The sequence below is a fragment of the Homalodisca vitripennis genome, chromosome 8 (assembly GCF_021130785.1).
Source record: "Homalodisca vitripennis isolate AUS2020 chromosome 8, UT_GWSS_2.1, whole genome shotgun sequence".
In the NCBI taxonomy this organism is placed as follows: domain Eukaryota; kingdom Metazoa; phylum Arthropoda; class Insecta; order Hemiptera; family Cicadellidae; genus Homalodisca; species Homalodisca vitripennis.
The window spans coordinates 93,551,688-93,567,655 of NC_060214.1; the positions used below are offsets into that span (position 1 = coordinate 93,551,688).

The window sequence follows — 15,968 nt, forward strand, 5'->3', positions numbered from 1 at the left end:
GTATGCCTACTTACGTTTTAAAATTTTTATAGGACCCATCATATTACATCATAATTGCTTTTACTAAGTACTATAGGACTTTGGTTCTAAGATTGTGTGCGAAGCCGCGGGTAACAGCTAGTATATATATATATATATTTAGAAACAACTGATTTAGAAAAAACTAAGTATTTTGTACGATTCCAGAGGAAGAAGACAGTATCAGTTTAAGTGAAGATGAAGCGATGGAAGTCGAGGAAGAAGAACCTGCCACTGAAGATCTTAGTACTTTGCTAACTGAGGATACAACATCTTCTCAACAGGTGAGAGACAAATGTTACTTTACAGTTTGTTTACCAGTATATCCAACTTGTGAATAGTCTTTTTTTTCAATTGATGTTCATGACATTAAAACGAGTAAGACTGCTTTATAAAGATTCATATTTCTGGAAAATGAAAAATATTCCAGTCATTTGATACGATTAAAACGATATATTGTGTTGTAAAGAATTTATAAAAGTACAACCATGCTTTTACAACTATTAAAATGCGATAACAAGTTTATTGTAACACCTTGAACAGTAGTAAAGATGTATTATTTTACCAGGTGAAGTTAAGGTTAAGAAGTCCTCTCTAACACTTAACCTTGGGACCAGTGTCTTAAAGGTGACTTCTGAACCACCACTGAACAGCAACTCTTCCTATAAAATAGTTACTTATGTAATTTGTATGTAAACAGTTTATTTTAAGAATTCTCAAAATAAAATTAACAATTGTTTAAACATGAAGTCAATTTATCTCAATAGACCTACTCACAAGGCATACTGTACAAGTGGTAATGAAAGTTCAATCATATTTCAAAAGAAGTGTAAAGAACTGCACTAGTATGTTAGAAATATATATACAAGAAACCATTCAAGAACCAAGGAAATATAAATTTTCAGACACCCTGACCATTAATAAAACTGTCGGTAGACATCTTTGTCTCTGTGTTGCTGGCAATGTGACCTTTGGGATAAGCTCTTTAACATCTGATTGTCATCGTAATCTGTACTTTCATTAATACACTTTGTGTATACAAGGTTTTATTTTTTTAAATTACATCCTAATGTATTGTTACATCAATTATTGCATGTGCAAGTTTTTGAAATGGATTTAAAGAAATATTTAACTTAATTAAAATTTTGTCTCTACTGGTGTTGTTAGTGCTATTTTACGCATAATGTACGGTCAATATCTTTAGCTTACTAAGGATATAAAGGTGATAAGTCTGACTAATCTCAACTTCAAAAAATGTAATTTTCTTTACAGAAGGAACATGTTAAATATAAGCCATGCCTATTACAGCACTCATTAATTTATCCGTTTATTTTCAGCCAAGCGAGAAAGAAGCCCGTGATGCGGAAATAAACGATGTGGCTGCCTTGGCTGAGAGTATTCAGCCGAAGGGGAACACATTGTCTTCAACAAGTGTAAGTTATATATTTTATGTTCCACTCAACAGTGTTGGACTTTATGCAAATAATATATTGTGTAAGACTACAGTAATTTATTAACCCTGGAACTGAAACTGTTATTTTCCCAGAATAATACATCAATTTTTACAATTTTGTTCATAAACATTTAAAAATTATAAAAAATGCATAATGAACAGAAAACATACGGTATTTTATACATCATTTTAATCTGTATGGGCTGGAAAACCTTACGATGTAACAAAACAAGGTCCGTATACCTGTATAGAAATTTTTTTCTCGCAGAGAAAACCTAAAGTTCAGTTTTGAAAAACAATATTTTTCACATTTCACAGCATGTGGTTTAAATGCCATAAGAATTAGGATAAAAAAGCAAATACATAAAATGTTTAAAATTTAACCCATTGCTGATCATTGACGAGCTGCGCTTGTCACGCAGCAGCCGGGCCTAAGGGCACGATGACGAGCTCAGGTCGCAAAAGCGGTCTGCTTTTAAGTTTCCCTCCAAATAGTTCTATTAATGTCTGATAGATTGGGCGATCGTCTTCACTTGTCAACTAAGAATGTTACGTTCAGAGTTTTCAAAAGTTTTATAAATATTCTACAGATTGTAGTTGTATGTCGAAGTTGAAAAATCATTCATATGAGTTTACTCTCTGCTTTTTAGCGCTTCTGATTGGTTCTTTTCCTCAGCTTTTATTATAATACTAATAGTAACTAGTATCGCATTTTATGGTATAATTTGAGTGTCATAATATGAGCTGATTGAAATGAAAACACTTACGATCGTCTGAACTTGATCCATATTAATTATTAGAGATATTTATTACAATAGTTCATAAACAATATATTGCATTTAATTATTTTGTTTTTAAGAATATAGATGAAGATATTTTTATAAACCAAAAAACGGAATCCAGTTTAACGTAGATATGAAGTGAGTATACAATAGCGAGCGAAAAAAATTGAAAAAATTAGGCACACAAAACTAAAACTCTGCACCACCATTTTCTGGAATGAGTTCCTAGTTAGAGTCAGTTTCTGAATGAGAATTTCAGGAATGAGTTTCTATACTGAAATCTATCTATGGACACGGTACTTGACTAACAGGTCATAGCTCTACTTTTCTTTTTACTTTAATATTTTTCATCCTTACCAAGACCATATTCAATACAAACACAATAAATCTTTTTATTTCTTGATGGTCAACTTCCTTCCATTTTCTTAGCCTAGAAAATGTTTCAACTCAGCTGAACTTATTTTGTTTCTAATATTCTTGTTAGCATATACATACAAGTCACATACAAATTTAGAAAAGAAGAGGTAAAAATAGTCTATAGGCCTTGAATTCCTAGGACAGTTTCGATGCCTACATTCCTAGCAGTAAATTTGTTTTCAAAGTTTATTTCTGGCTCTGGTGGTAGGATATGAACCCATTTGAGCCAAAAATCTATTCGCAAGGAATGCTAGAATTAGATACACTCAATCACTATCACTGAACTCACCAAGATGAACAGGTGGTTCATGATCACTATTTCTACCTGACAAAGCTAACAAACGAACATCATCTGGTATTTCATCACCAGGTAAATTACTATCGTCATCAGAACTACAATATTCTTCCTGAAAAATATCTCTGATATCCGAAACAATTAGTCATAATTACGACTCCATCAGTGAAGAGACACGTAAATGAGTCGTAATATACGACTTTCCGGATTATTGCAACATTGCCGTCTTTTGACCTTTTGAACCTAAAATCAATAGGGTTCTTCCTTGAACCTCAGAGGACCCTATGTACTATGGTTCAATTTTCTAGAATCTTTCTATCAAAGAGTTATCACACAGTCGACAGACAGACAACAGGATGGGCCCTTAATAATTATGCCAGTATTTAAAAATTCTTTTATTTCTGATAAATCTTTTGAATTTAGTTGTAAACTAGTTTTGTTTAATTTTAGAAATACAACTGCTGTTTTATTTCATACAACTTAAAATTAGCTTCATACAAGGACTAATTTAAATTATGGTTCTTTTGGCACAGGTGGTGACTAAGATACCGTTTCTTCTGAAGCACTCGTTGAGGGAGTACCAACACATCGGGCTGGACTGGCTGGTGACTATGCATGACCGCAAGCTGAACGGTATACTAGCTGATGAGATGGGACTGGGGAAGACCATACAGACCATATCGGTGCTGGCTCATCTAGCTTGTGAGAAAGGTACAGTACTGCATTCGGAGAATTCTGATTGTAGTTCATTCTCTATTAATATAATGTCTGTAAGTGTTGGGTCTGTGCATAGAAAAGTTTTTGGCAGGAGAATTATACTTCACCAGCCATTGTGATTTTAATACATTGTTGATGATGCCGTGTTACACAAACCTGAACCAATGTTTTAAATACAAATGGTTTTTATTGTTATTTATTTAATTATTTTGATAAGAATTTTATGTTAGAACAAACATAGTCCTTTCTTAATTTTTTTCACATTAATACTTTATTACTATATAAAAAAAATTTGAACTTAACCACGTTTTACAAGTTTTATTTCTTGTAAATTAAATTAGTTTTGTCTGATTGGTGTTCAGGTTGTTGATGTTAATTTTTAAAGTTTAACTGTTATGTAATGTTTTTCAGGAGTTTGGGGTCCGCATCTAATTGTAGTTCCTACGTCTGTGATGTTAAATTGGGAAATGGAGTTTAAGAAGTGGTGCCCAGCTTTTAAAATTTTAACTTATTACGGTACCCAAAAGGAAAGGAAACTCAAGAGAACAGGTACATAATATAAGTAACATTTATTGTATGATTATACTTTTTTAGCTCATAATGCATGTTTCCCATTGCTGAACATGCTGTTTGTTGACTTGCTGTGGTTTTCAATAAAATGATTTTTATGACAAATTTTAAAAATACAGGTGATCCAATGGGTCATGTCCATTGCAAATTCACAATATTGCAAAGGCGGCAGGCTACTTGTTCATAGCCTGTTACTAAATCAACTATGTCTACCACGCATACTCAGTTTGAGGCGTAGTTATTGCATTCTAGAATAGTTGTCTCCTTCCTTATTCTGAAATTAGTCATAACTGAACATTTATTTTAAATTTATAAGGCAGTTTTTTCGTGTTGTTATATTGTTTTTACACATTATATTAATTTTATCTGTATACTGCTACTATCAACACAATTATGTTTTAGGTTGGACCAAGCCTAATGCATTCCATGTGTGCATCACCTCCTACAAATTAGTCATCCAAGATCACCAAAGTTTTAGGCGAAAAAGTTGGAAATATCTTATCCTTGATGAAGCTCAAAACATAAAAAATTTCAAATCACAAAGGTGGCAACTACTCTTAAACTTTCAAACACAAAGGTTTGTAATTGTTTTTTTAAGTATTGCGTTATTCACAATTTTGTAAATAGAATTTTTATTTTTTGGCTGTGGCACCCACAAATTTGTAAATTAAAAAATTTGAGAGCAAATCATATTATGCAAGGGTACAATTGTAATCTGGTAGTATCAAGATTAGGTACTTTTAAGTATTAAATTAGTTTCTAAATATTAAATATAATTTCCCATTTTTGAAATTTGGTGCCCACCAATACTGAGTTTGTTAAATTCCTATAGCATACAAAAATGATATATATTTGATAATACTGAATCAGTAGTTTTTTAATTTTATACTGATATATTTAGATTTTTATGTTAACTATTTTTTAAATTACTGGAGAGGCATGCCTAAATTTTTGTATGTATTGCCCATTGCAACAAAAGTGAGCTATGGTTGACATCTATGGTACAGTTGATTACATCAATTCATATATTTGATGGAAGGGGGGGGGTCAAATAACCAGTCTTTTTGATAATTTCCGCACAAAAAATACATGTGAATTATTTTTCTTTTGTGTCACATCAAATTGCTCTAAGAGACTTAGACTGTGTTTAAATTTCCCTCCAACTTAACAGCACAAGACCCCATCTGCACATCTGCATGTCAATTTTTGTTTTTAAGAGATCTGCAAGTGGGTAAACATTTGTGTTAGTCAGTTTGTAATGATTACTAGTAGACAGTATTTAGGAAGAATATAATAGCTCTTGTCAGTTTAGTAATTCATTGACTGTTACAGGAGACTGCTTCTGACAGGAACACCGTTGCAGAACAACCTGATGGAACTGTGGTCTTTGATGCACTTCCTTATGCCGAACGTGTTCCAGTCGCATCGAGAATTTAAGGAGTGGTTTTCAAACCCTGTGACAGGGATGATTGAGGGCAACTCTGAATATAATGAACAGATCATCAAGAGACTTCATAAGGTAAGTTAAAGTGCAGTCTTCATGTTACTGACCTACTTTTAGTCTATATTAATATCCTAGTGATTTAACAAAAATTTAGTTAACTACATGATTCTTCTTTCTTTTTTACTAAATTAAAATTTACCTTTACAATAGTTATTTTAATTTGCAGCTGTCATTTGCTGCCAAATTGTTTAGTTAGTAGGATGAATATTTTTCCAATTATTGAGTACTGAATTAGATAGCTGATTCAAAATAAGAAAATTTACAGTCCTTCAATAGTATTGGTACCAGATCCTACAAATGTATCGATTTATTTTTGTACATAATTCCCAGCTACAAAAGTGGAAACTTATGGGTAAAAATTATGGAAATACAATAGAAAAGTAATGGTGGTAGGAGAGGCGCTAATACCCGTGGTACTGATTGATCCCTATCCCTAACTTCATCTAACACTCACTAATGGGACAGAACTTGGATTACACCTGTAGATCTGGCGATCTTTTTTATTCCACCTTCTAAAATTAGTTGGGCTTCCTGGAGACATAGGACCCAGACTCACGGAACAGTCCTGTCTGCACCAAGTAATTGTGTATAATGAGCCACATATAAAATAATTATATAGTATTTTCTCAGGTTTATGTCATTTTATAGGGGTACAGTGTGCATTGATAATTACATGTTCAGTACCAGTGATGATACAAGTTTCATGAGTTTCTGAAACTTGTCAGTTCTGACGAGACCATAATACTTCATTTACCTCTTGTTTGGATTAAAAAAATTGTTATAATTTGATACAGATTGGTTGATGAATCAAAAATAGTGTTTTTAGTTTCTTTTTGATCAAAAGTGAAAATAGTTAAAAAGTTAGCTGGTTGTCACTTATAACAAATATTATAATGAATTTTTAAAAATCGTTTTGATGTTTTTGTTGGTAGACATGTTAATTGATGTTTGCAAACAAATTATTGATTTCTGAATGATTAACCATTAGGAATTAAACAAGTTGATCAAAATGGCTGGTGGGCAATTACATAAATAAGTGTTGTGAAGATTGTTGAAGTTATGTTGGTAGACATATTGATTAATGTTCTTAGTTTCTTTTATGTGACCCTTTTAAGTATTTTCCCTAAATGTGTTTCAAAAATATTGAGATGACATGTATTTTTGTTACTCATCTTTTGTATTTCTTATGTTGCTTTGATTACAAGAAAATGTTTGTATACAAATGTTTTTAAACAATAGTTAATAAAGTTGTAATTTCTTCTAATAATGCCACATGAATTGCTGAAAATGGAATGGTACATGAAGAAAATTATTGATGTGCCCAAAATTAGGAAAATGATATTGAATAACACCCTGAGAATCACTTATGAAGGTAGATCTAGTTTAATAATATGAGTAAAACTTACTGAGTCGTTCTTTATTGTTAGTAGAGTTAGCGATTCATTTAAAACAAATATCATATACAGTTCAAAGTTATTTATTATATTGCATGCTAATATTAATTATTTTGTTTATTTCGCAGGTATTGAGACCTTTTTTACTACGAAGGTTAAAGTGCGAGGTGGAGAAGCAGCTGCCAAAGAAGTACGAGCATGTTGTCATGTGCAGGTTGTCCAATAGGCAGCGTTACCTTTACGAGGACTTCATGTCTCGAGCTAAGTGAGTCTCCTTTTTGAGCGGTTTGTGGATCAATTGTACACTTCTCGCTGAATAATAATCTGATCTATAAACATATTTTATTTCCACCAGATAAAAACGTGTCACTGTTTGAAACTGCATTTCATGTACAACCTGTAAATATTGCAAATTTTTATCTTCAGCCAGATTTTTAAATGACTACAAAATTTCTTAAATTTCCTTCTTTCAATTCCTGTAGTTTGTTTCCTGTATGTAATAAAAAATTTAGCTTTTTCTTTCTGTACGCAAGTTATCTTAAAGGGCTATAAATTTAAAATTTAAAAAAATCCCATCTTAAATTCTATTGTACCACCTCAACAGATCATCCTTGTATAAAACTCATTGTACAACCAATATAACATTCTCTTGTGACATGAAAGGATTTTAAAATTATCTGACCGCTTTTATACTGTAGCCAGATAATAGTGAATACAAAATAATAGTGAATTAAAATTGATTTAATTTTTTCAGAATAGAATGCTAATAATATTCTATATACCTGTTTCAGAACGAAAGAGACGCTGGCCTCGGGCAATCTCCTTAGTGTGATCAACGTGCTGATGCAGTTGCGGAAGGTGTGTAACCATCCGAACCTGTTTGAAGTCCGGCCCACCATCTCCCCCTTCCAGATGGAGGCACTTGAGTGCTTCACCGCCTCGTGTATCTGGAGTGCCTTAGACTACGATCCATTCAAGGTACATTGATAATAGTAAACCTGTTGCTGATCAAGTTGCTTTAGCGCACATAACCCAGCGGGTACAAGTAATTCTGTTGCCACAAGGCAGGTGAACTGTGCAATGGCGCATAGAGACACACCACCATCTCTCAGCTTTTACTCTTAACTTATGTAAGTTATTTTGTTTATGTAATTGATATTTACTATAAAAAATAGTACTTTCAAGTAAAGTGGGTTTAGATCTAAAAATTGTCATATCTTTAGTAACAGTACTCGAAAATGTGTTTTAAAACTTATTGTTGGTTGATGAGGTCAGATAAATTATTTAGCTAGACATTCTGAAAATACTCAGGCCTCTGAACATCATGTTAACTAATCTGTTTGTTTACAGCATGTGGATTTGTCCTTTCTGAACCTGCGTAAAATAGAGCTAGAGCTGTGGATGTCTGCATTTATGGCCCACCGAGCGAGGAAGTTCCGCACCCCTGCGAAACTAATAGAGGAGATCGATTCTGCCCCTCCTCCTCCCCCGCCGTGTCCGAAGGGCAGGATAAAAGTCCATGTGCGATTTTCCAATCAAAGCAACACACAGCAGGTATACTGCACAATCATATTGACTTGACTGATCATTGAGTAACTTGAACATTTTCTTATAAAGTCAAATTCAAGATAGTTTCAATTACAGCTAGCTTTTAAACAATTCTTTGTAGTAGTCTTGTTTAGCTTTATTTTATTTTCCTTAATTAGTCCATTTTGTGATTGTTTTTCAGCAATATTTCTGACATTTTGCTATTCTGTAACATTTTGTCCTTTGTGATTTGAATGTAAATACAGTGTTAAATGATAGGAAATAAAAATAAGAACTAATATATAATTTTATTACTTGGTATTTAACTTGTGAAAAAATGTAAGTTTATTACTACAGCTAAAATTTAGGCAGCAACTAGGTATTCAATAATATTAAAATAAAAGTTGAAAATATTTTGAAAGTCAAGCTATTTTGAAGTTTTACATAATCTTAAGTAATGTGTGTTGCATGTTATGTATGCACTAAATTGGTTTTAATGTGTGTGTTTTGAATTATTTTTTAAAATTGGAAGTAAATTTGGTATGGGTGATTTAAATCAGTGCTAATTCTTAACACTTTGAGTGCTGGCCCTAAATGACATGTAACTCTGTAGAATGCTGGGCGTTTTTGGTGGTTTTCAATAATTTATTTAAAAAAAAGTATTTAAGGTATGAAAAAAATACTTACATGCCTTAATTCAGCTTACTTTCGTCTTTCTTTTTAACGTGAGATTGTTAGTGGTTTTTTAAAAAACTACACACAAAAAATGTTTTTTAAAAACATATATTTTTGGGAAAAAAAAATTATTTTTTGAGACAGTTTTTTTATCTAACTTACTAAACTAAGCATGTATACAATTATTTACAATGACCATTTACAAATATAAACTGTCCTTTGAATAATACAAATCATGTTTTTATGTTTTGTAGTTTTTTGATAAAAAAACTATGCCGTCATATTGATGCGTCGGCATCAATTTCGCTGTCAGCACTGTTTTCAGCATCTGTAACATAATAATATACTATGTAAAATATGAATATATTTTCATTTTATTCATAAGAATAAAATATTAGTTGAATAAAGTTAATTTATTATAATACAAATTATAGTTTGATTCACGAAAACAATAACATAACCAAACTTTTAGACTGATGTTTATATGATAAATAGACTTACTTATTCTTACCTGAAGTATGTGTCTAATCTTCTTCCATTAAATCAGGATCAATGTCAGAATCGTCAAAAATACTATCTACACCAATAAAACTATCTTCATCTAATACATCACTGATCGCAACGTCGTTCAAGCTGCGAGAAGCCATGATTGCGACATCGACTGCCGGTTGCAACGAACGTCACGTCAGCGGCACGTAAACAACGCGGCCGAAGTTGCTTTGTCATTAAGCTCATACAATACATCTGACGCTTTCTAGCGGTGAATTGTGTTACTAGAAACCCAAATAACATTGTAGAGTAGGCAAAACCCGTTTAAATACGGACAATGTTATATAATGCCAATTGAAATGACAACCACGTAAAACTACGGGATTAGCATTCTTCGGAAGTTTCGCCGTTCCGTAAAATTACGGGATTAGCACTCTTAAGTGTTAACACATTGAACACTAAGCCTATAAAAATGAGTTTACTCAGTATACTGGCAGTTTTTTTTTGTGACTAAAAATTTATTTTAAACTATGACGACACTGTTTAAACCTAACATATTATATATCAAATTAAAGAGGAGAACACACGTTTTTTTTTTTTTTTTTTTAAAGAAAATGTGCCTTTTATAAAGTAAACAAAATTATGGAAAAAAATAAAATTATTTGAAAAATTGTAACTTTGTATAAACGTTTTATTTTTCAACCACCTAATGTTGTATAAACGTTTTTTTTAGCCATCTTATGTTCTATAAATGTGTTTTTGATATAAAATAAACATAAAAGAAAGAAAGTATTCATGTTAGTACTAATGGAAGGCCTATCATAATCATACTCAGCATCATTCACGTCTTGATCATTAGGCCTAACCTCAAAATCTGGATCAGGATCATTGTCGTTGAGAAACTCACCCTATGATCCAGAATCATAAATTTGACCCAAGATTCTTTCAAACTGAATCCCAAATGATCTTTTATTTTCATTAAAAATACGATCATCCTCCTCAAATAATGCTCAGAATCTGACATCATATCACATATCATGTGCACCGTTATTTTGTCTAAATGATTACTCATTTTACACAATGATTAAGAAAAATAAAACTTGTATTACTAAGAAACTAATCAAAATAAACTAAACCACCACTAAACCAACAATCACTTTATTCAGTAACAGTGGAACTTTGTTTATAAATAACAATGCTCGCATCACTGCGTCTTCAGTCTGTTACATAACTAATCAGTTTTGCAATATTTGAAAATACTATTTTTACAGCTGCACAACTTGTTGTAAAAAGACGTATAAATATAAACAATATAACATAGAAAATAGTCTGAAACAACTAAACTCGATCTTTTACCGAAAACTTAAACGTATTGAATTAAGTACCGGAGCCCGAGTATAGGTTGGGCTCTGTATACAACGGCGTGCGTGCTAGCCCGACCTATACTCGGGCTCCGTATTCAATGTGTTAAGGGTTATTGAGTAAGTGACACATACAGATATCATTTATAATCTTTGCTTCTGCCACTTGTAAGATACTAAATGTGGTACATTTTATACTAGCAGAATGAAGTAGTGCTGCTAAAATAGATTGCAGAATGATGCCAAATGTATGGTGAAAACTCTTAACAAGTGATATTAGTGTATGAGAATAATGACTGATATTCAAAGAAGGACTTTGAGATATTCATGACAGAGTAGAACAAGGACTGCTACTATAGGCCTGGTTGTGTGAGTTGATCTCATGGTCTAGGTCCGAGACATATCAGGGTTTATGATAGACAAACTTGGTGACAAATCGGACTGGTTAATACAATTTCATTTTTTACCCACTCGGCAGCTGACTCACGCTCCTACTTGGTAATGTCTAGTTTTCATATTTTTATAGGGAACCTTGTGATTCTCTGAAATATGTTTTATATACCTAGAACAATGAATTGCCCTGATGTTTAATATTATGTTTTGTTGGGTTTTGATCTTGTAATCCCAATTTGATGTTTCTTTCAGATATCAATCAAGCCAGGTGCTTTTTTAGGCAGTAGCAATCCCAGACCTGCAGTGAACACGGCTCTGCTGCCGAGAGTTGGACCTTCAACTCTGGTGCGGACTGCAATCACCAACCAGGTCATGGCTCAAGGTACGGATTAGACACTTGTGTTATACTAGTAAATAAGTATGAGGTAAAAAAAAATGACACAGGGCAACATTGGTAACATCTCATGTGGATGATATATACCCACCAACAACTAACAGTATTATACCCCAAAGGTTTACTAGAATAATTGGGTTTATGTCTACAACTAAGTTTGTACCACTCAGTGGTAAATTTCAAACTTGGTTTCAGTGATTGGTGGATTTATATTTAGTTGTTACATACAGTACAAATCTAGTTCGACATTTTCCTTTTAGACGGGAGAATTTTAATTGAACCTCACTGATAAGTAATTAGATCTGACACAATCTTTTCAGATAGATGAAAGGATAAAAGTGTTTGCTGGGTGTGTTTATTAATATGAAAAAATGTTTTGGGAGAAAAGGACATTGTAACGTAATCAGGACTTTTACTCAGATAGCTCTGTGTTTCCAATATACTTATTGTGCCCTGGAAATACAATACAAAATATAATAGTTGCGTGACTCACAACATGATACAAAAAGACGTTAGGTAGTTAGGGGCTCCAGGCCCTGTTACCTAATAATAAACTTGTTAAAATATTATAATTCAGAGTCAGTTTTTTGACTGTCCTTGTCTGCTGTAGGACTTACACTGAGGATGCCAGGACAGCCAGGTCAACTACAAGGTTACTCTGTGCAGTTGGTGCAGCAGCGTGGAGGTGTTAAAGGTACAGTACCTTCTCATATATCCATAGTACATGTATAAAACGTTATTGCTGTTATAAAATAGTAGATTTCATTACTACTTTATGAATGTAACTCTTTTGGAACTACATAAAGAATTAGAATAGCGCTTGTGGGTGGATTATTATAAACAATACTTTTCATAACTCTGTGGGAAAATTCATAAAAGAAAGACACCAACCAAACATTTTCTGTATTTCTATGCTTTGCCAATGCAAAATTAAAATCTTGGTCAAAAAGTTTTTGTTCACACTTGCACACAATGCATTAACTATTGAATACATTGTGGAATTGGTGTAAAATCAATTGGTGTAGATTGGGAAAATACCATTATTAATATTAATATACACATATTGTATATATTTTGTCTGAGAATAATCTTTCATGATTTGGTGCTACCACACATTTCTATGAATCTGTAGTTAAAAAATTATGTTCATTTTCATAATTGCCTGTGAAAATAACTACTTAAATAAAGAAGTGTGATAAAATATTTAGTATAAATTAACAAGGACACTCAAAGTAAGTAAAAAAATATGCATTATCATAGTGAAGGCTGTTAGCACAAAAAGTCTGAGTTCGTCATTACAAATTATGGCAAACTGAAACAGGGCATCTACTTTTTTATGCATCTTGAAATAGCAGCTGAAATAGTGACAAGCATTGGTAGGTAATTGAATGGTGCTTAAGTAAACTAATTTACATTTTAGTTGGGATCTGTGAATAACCTTCAATTAAGTCACTTTGTTAATTAAGTAAGCTAATTGATAGTTGAGTTTAGGCTAATCGTTCATATTTTAAGAAAGGACCTCTCCTTTTTAGTATTATTTTACCTGTCCTTATGGGCCACAGGCCTGCACTGAAACTTGATCTAACAGAAGAAGAGGGAGTGCATTACACAATTGACAGCACAGATATAAATATGCAATGGAGGATATTTATATCCTCGACAAATCTCTGAGAGGATTTTTTGACCTGTGTTAGTTTCTAATTCAAGCTCCTCATATGTGTGAGGAGCTTCCGTGAGGAGCTTGAATTAGAATGTGTTTGATGTGTTTCTACTTCTCTCATGTCTAAAGTAAGACACTTAGACCATTTGGCCGCCAGGTCTCTCATTATTTACCTGATTTCTGAACATTTAAATTGGTTTGCAGCAGTGACACTGGGTACACCAAGCACAGAGGCGGGAACATCTGGTATCCAGAGGTTCTCTGTGCCGCCAGGATTTGCTCAGTTAGTGCAGACTAACACTGGCAGACATCTCCTGCTGACGTCTTCTCCCCACCCTGGCTCTTCCGCCACCGGTAAGCCATTCAGCACAATAGTGGCCATAGCTTATTGATTTACTGGAGATATGATGCGATAGTTTAAAAGCCAGTTAAATGTTACTAACTCTCTTAGATTTCCATTTTAACTTGGGAGGATGAACATTGCAGTGGTGACGTCAGGAGGGCAGAGACTACTGTTGGGGTCAGGCGTTGCCGTGTCGGGTGCCTTGACGCGGTTGGCCAGTCCGTCAGTGGCAGGTGGCAACACACCTCGCCCAGTCATCAGAGTTTCTGCGGCTTCTGTGTCCAGTCCACTGGTGAGTGTATGTAGCAATATCCGTTTCGATCATTGTACACAAAATAGCTTCTACTGATGTAAATATTGCTTAGTTTTTACAACACAATGTAAATAAAGTACTGGTTTTTGGTGCTTTTCAACCAAACCGCAGCTAGAAAAATTCCTAATTCCAAACTCCTAAAACTTGTGATCCAATTAATACCAAATTTGTATGTAACATAGGTAAAAAAGTACTGTTTTTGAGAATGTTATTTTAGAATATTAGAAAGTTTAGGACGGTATTGCCCAACAGTAGTGATTTTTGGGTTAAACGAGTAGGTGCCGGCCACGTTAAATTTACAAACTGGTCATTTAAACTCGCTTAAATATTGAACTTTTTAAATAGATTGTATACAAATAAAAATGCCTAAAATAATGATTTTTCAAGAGCTCCGTAACAAACCACTTCGACATGAATAATTTTTAAAATAGTTTTTTCATAACAACTTTTTTCTTATAATTCTTGAATTCTGTAATTAACGCACTAAAAAATATGTAGTGGGCCCTAGAAGGTAAATTTTCAAAAATAAGTGAGTTGGCAAGACTGCTTCCCACATTGACTCTGCAAGTGAAAGTGAACAGACAACTAGAATGCTCTCTACTGGTTGAGAAAGGTTGCAGTGCATTCGAAAATTTTTAATTATGTGTAAAATATGTGTACTTTTAATATTGTTCTTTCAATCAGTGGACTCTTAGAAGTCAGCTTTCAAGGCAAGTCTGCTGATTTTCCTATCAACTAGTAACAAACCCTGACTTTCAGCCCTATTAATTCAAACCATACTCAAGAACGGTAGTACTCTTTACTGGGTATATCTTGTATCGAGATTTGATCTTAACTGGATCACAAGATACCAAGTTATAAATGTTCAAAGTTGCAGTTTGGTTGAAAAGTGCCAAAAACTTATACCTTTTTTCATTCTTATGGACCTAAAAACTGAAAGTTATTGATAGTAAATCATTTGTGTTTAAATGTCTAAATGCAGAAATGAATAAGCTAAATTCTAGTGGTACTGTTATTATTGTAGCTTTACTGGTTTCAAGCTTAACTTTCAAACTCTGGCAAATATACTTTTTGATCCGATAGTAGATCTGACCTTGGATTGCAAGTAAACAATGTTCCAGTGAGACTTGAGTTATCTTTTCTGTGTTGGACTATAAAATATTTAATTTAAATATTTATTAGTTGGATTTATTAAAAATAAAAAAGCAATACAATTGTTCTTGAATTGAACTATGGAAGTTGTGTAGAGAAATATTTGCCATCAAATGTTGAGTCATTCTCTCAATGTAGCTTAAATATTGGATCTAAACATCACCGCTAGTAATCATAGAAAAGCGTTCTGTTTTCAATGTGCTGATGGTAATTATTATTGATGAAATTATTTTATTTTGCACTTTTGCAGGCAATAAATCACAGTGTGACAACTGCAGCCAGCACTATTGTGGTGACTTCACCCACCGTGACAACGCCCACTGTGGTCGCTGGGATCAGGACCAGCACAGCCTTGTCACAACCAGTGGCCAGCCCCTCCTCCTCCCCTCCCTCTCCCTCCAGCATGACAACACGTGCCGCATCCAGCCAAGCCAGGCGCAGACAGGATGAGGAGAGGGCATCCACAGTCTTCGTCATTGTGAGTATTGGAAATTCTTTTAACTGTGTTTCA

General features: G+C 33.3%; 1 protein-coding gene across 1 annotated transcript in view; it reads left to right on the forward strand.

The window, feature by feature from the left end:
* Positions 1 to 15,968, forward strand: part of LOC124368272 (helicase domino-like) — a 57,115-nt gene that overhangs the window by 7,450 nt on the left and 33,697 nt on the right. Inside the window, exons 4-17 of the mRNA XM_046825546.1 lie at positions 187 to 302; positions 1,356 to 1,451; positions 3,499 to 3,676; positions 4,094 to 4,231; positions 4,655 to 4,829; positions 5,585 to 5,771; positions 7,279 to 7,415; positions 7,942 to 8,128; positions 8,501 to 8,704; positions 11,848 to 11,977; positions 12,600 to 12,683; positions 13,854 to 14,003; positions 14,136 to 14,284; positions 15,708 to 15,935. Of these exons, the coding sequence (XP_046681502.1) occupies positions 187 to 302; positions 1,356 to 1,451; positions 3,499 to 3,676; positions 4,094 to 4,231; positions 4,655 to 4,829; positions 5,585 to 5,771; positions 7,279 to 7,415; positions 7,942 to 8,128; positions 8,501 to 8,704; positions 11,848 to 11,977; positions 12,600 to 12,683; positions 13,854 to 14,003; positions 14,136 to 14,284; positions 15,708 to 15,935 (2,159 nt within the window). The remainder of the gene's footprint in view (positions 1 to 186; positions 303 to 1,355; positions 1,452 to 3,498; positions 3,677 to 4,093; positions 4,232 to 4,654; positions 4,830 to 5,584; positions 5,772 to 7,278; positions 7,416 to 7,941; positions 8,129 to 8,500; positions 8,705 to 11,847; positions 11,978 to 12,599; positions 12,684 to 13,853; positions 14,004 to 14,135; positions 14,285 to 15,707; positions 15,936 to 15,968) is intronic.